Source organism: Neltuma alba, unplaced genomic scaffold (assembly GCF_004799145.2).
Source record: "Neltuma alba isolate B1F8T4 unplaced genomic scaffold, ASM479914v2 tig00000371_pilon, whole genome shotgun sequence".
Taxonomy (NCBI): Eukaryota; Viridiplantae; Streptophyta; class Magnoliopsida; order Fabales; family Fabaceae; genus Neltuma; species Neltuma alba.
This window is the reverse complement of record NW_021632024.1, coordinates 278,952-282,013: the sequence shown is the minus strand read 5'-3', so window position 1 is coordinate 282,013 and position 3,062 is coordinate 278,952. Positions and strand designations below refer to the sequence as shown.

Genomic DNA, 3,062 nt, shown 5'->3' with positions numbered 1-3,062 from the left:
TTGAAATTATATATCTATGTTTTCGAGAATTAATAACTGTCCCATTTGACGCCTCACAAGCACGTGTTAGTATGTATGATGAGTTGGAAAGTTGGTTACTGAGGCGTTTGTCTCACCCCGTGGTTTTTGACTAATGGGCTCCGGAGGCATAGCGTGCTGTTATAGCTTGTATAGCCTCCCGACTTTTGTTATATGTGCTGATTTGTTATATATTACCACATAGGGCCCACATACTCTAATGCTGTAAACTAATACTTTTAATTACTGCTATCTGATATGGGAGGTCATTGGAAGACCAGAGATATTTAAGACTTTGCATATTACGCTCATTTGATAGTGTTGGCTTTTGACTAATGGGCTCCATGACTTATATTAAAATGTTTTTTAAGTTCGTGTGTTTGAATGTATAAGTTTGGTTTGGGCTAATGGTTGAATGATATTTCTGGACTTTGAAAGTCCAAGGCCCAAGTTAACGATTGATGTGGCTCGTAATATAAGTTTATTTCTTTTAACTATGATAGCAATTTTAAAATTTTAAGGTTTCTTATTTTTCATCATGGTTAATCAATCAAATAAATTATTAGATTTAATTTAAAATAGTTTTGAAAGAGCGGTTGTCACAATTTGGTATCAGAGCTAAAGATTCTGTGAATTGGGTTGCATTACATTACATTTAGTGGCAATATATAATAATCTCACATAACCTTCCCTGTTACTTTGTGTCTGTGCTTGACCATACTTTGTGTTTCTTTTGGTGGGTTCCATCCTTAGGTGGGGAGAATGATACGGACGCGATCCCGACAAACCAATCAAGGTGGGGATGAATCCATAAACCCACCTAATCAACCAACAAATCCTCTGCAGTTTAATCAAGAGACCTTACTACAACAGCTAAGGGAAGTGGTAGTTATGGTGGTAGATGAGAGAGTAAGGAAGATGGAGAAAGATTTGAGAGTCAAGAAAGCTGTGGAAGAGTTCAAAGAAAGTGGGCTTCCTGAGCTGTCTGTGGGAAATTCTATCACCCACAGGGATTCTATCGAAGGAACCAGAGAAGAGAGTAGTTCGCGAAGGCGACAAGGAAAAGAGGAGGTGGTGAACCTTAAAAGTGTATGGAAGGATATAGAGCGGCATCACCCAAAGACTTTTGATGGGAATATGGATCCTGACAAAGCTGAGGCTTGGATTGATGATATGGAGACAATATTCAAGGCTTGTGGTTGTAATACCTACCAAAAGGTACAAGCAGCAGTAGTCTTATTGAGGGACTGAGCTAAGAGGTAGTGGAGGAGCGTAAGTTGCATAGATGACTCAGGGATTACTTGGAATGAATTCAAGTAAATGTTCTTTGATCACTACTTTCCCCCATCCATGAGACAAGAAAAAGAAACAGCTTTTTATGCTCTTTGACAGGAGAACGTGCATGAGGATGAGTTTATTGCCAAGTATATTGACCTCTCCAAGCATGTTACTTACCTGCAGCAGAATGATAATCCAGAGTGGATGGCCCGACAATTGATAGAACGGGTGAGGCCAGAGTTGAAGCAGCAAATGGCCTTATATGAGTTTAAGATTTTTAAGGATGCTTGAACGAAACTCAGGATGACAGCTCGTAGAACCTGAGACGTACAGGAGAGTTGACGTCGGGATAATCAAGGTAGATTCTCTACTTTTATGAGGCCAATGGGAGGAATCAATAAAAAGAATAACTATAGTTACGGGAGCTTAGGTAACTCAAGCAGAGGCAAAAGCCAAAATCAGAAGAATTCAGCCCGTGGAGGCTTTATGCAAAGGAGACAGGCTCAGGAGAACCGTATTGGAGGAGATCGGAGTGTCCACCATGAGCTGGCCAAATCCACACCAAGTGTTAGTGGTCGTTGCATAAGATGTGGGAGAAATCACCCAGGACAGTGTTGGGAATGCTACAGATGCCATAAGTTTGGACATATAGCTCGTAATTGTCCAGAGATGCAAGAGCAAACTCCCAGTTTTAGATCCACAGTGCCCGAGAGAGTTTTTGCTCTGACTAGAGAGAAAGCTGGTACGTCTCCTAATCTGATTAGAGGTACTGTCTCTCTTCAAGGACATAATATACCTATGTTATTTGATTCTGGTGCCACTCATTCTTTTATTGCTGCAGAATGTGCTTAAAAGTTTAAATTTCCAATGCATGATTTGTCTTACATGTTGAAAGTGTCAACTCTAGCGGGAGCCACTGTGTTAACCACACAGGCGTGTTTAAGTCTTGTGCTTAAATTTGAGAATTGTGAGTCTGTGATTGATTTGGTTTGTCTACCCCTCAAGGGTATTGATGTGATTATTGGCATGGATTGGCTATCAGCAAATAATGCCATTTTGGATTGCAAAAGGAAGATGGTAACTCTTCCTTTGTGCACTACAATAGTTGAGGCTATTAATAGTCTTTTGTGGCTATTTGCTACTCAAGCAACTAAGTGCATCCAGAAGGGTTGTCAGGCATATACTATTTTCTTTTCCGCTAGTAGGGATAAAGAAGTTGGTATAGAGCAAATCGAGGTAGTAAAGGAGTTTCTTGAGGTATTTCCTAAGGAAGTGTCCGGTTTACCTCCTGAAAGGGAAGTTGAATTCTCCATTGAGCTAGTACCAAGGACAGCTCCAATTTCTAAAGCATCGTATAGAATGTCACCTTCAGAATTGGCAAAGCTGAAAAAGCAAATTGAAGAGTTGCTTGAAAAAGGATTTATTAGACCAAGTGTTTCACCGTGGGGATCACTAGTACTGTTTGTGAGAAAGAAAGATGGGAGCTTGAGATTGTGTATAGATTACAGGCAGTTGAATAAAGTGACTATCAAGAACAAATATCCTTTACCTAGGATTGATAACTTACTAGATCAATTAATGGGGTTAGCGGTGTTTTCCAAGATTGACTTAAGGTCGAGATATCATCAATTAAGAGTTAGAGCAGAGGACATCTCGAAGACGGCCTTTCACACTAGATACGAACATTATGAGTTTCTAGTAATGCCTTTTGGTTTGATGAATGCTCTAGCAGTGTTTATAGACTATATGAACCGGATCTTTAGGCC

General features: G+C 39.9%; 1 protein-coding gene across 1 annotated transcript; it reads left to right on the top strand.

Moving 5' to 3' along the window:
• The first annotated feature begins 1,680 nt into the window (after positions 1 to 1,680).
• On the top strand, positions 1,681 to 2,148 carry LOC114727516 (CCHC-type zinc finger protein CG3800-like). Its single transcript, XM_028914247.1, has one exon. The coding sequence runs from the start codon at positions 1,681 to 1,683 to the stop codon at positions 2,146 to 2,148; it is 468 nt and encodes a 155-aa protein (XP_028770080.1).
• Positions 2,149 to 3,062: the final 914 nt, after the last annotated feature.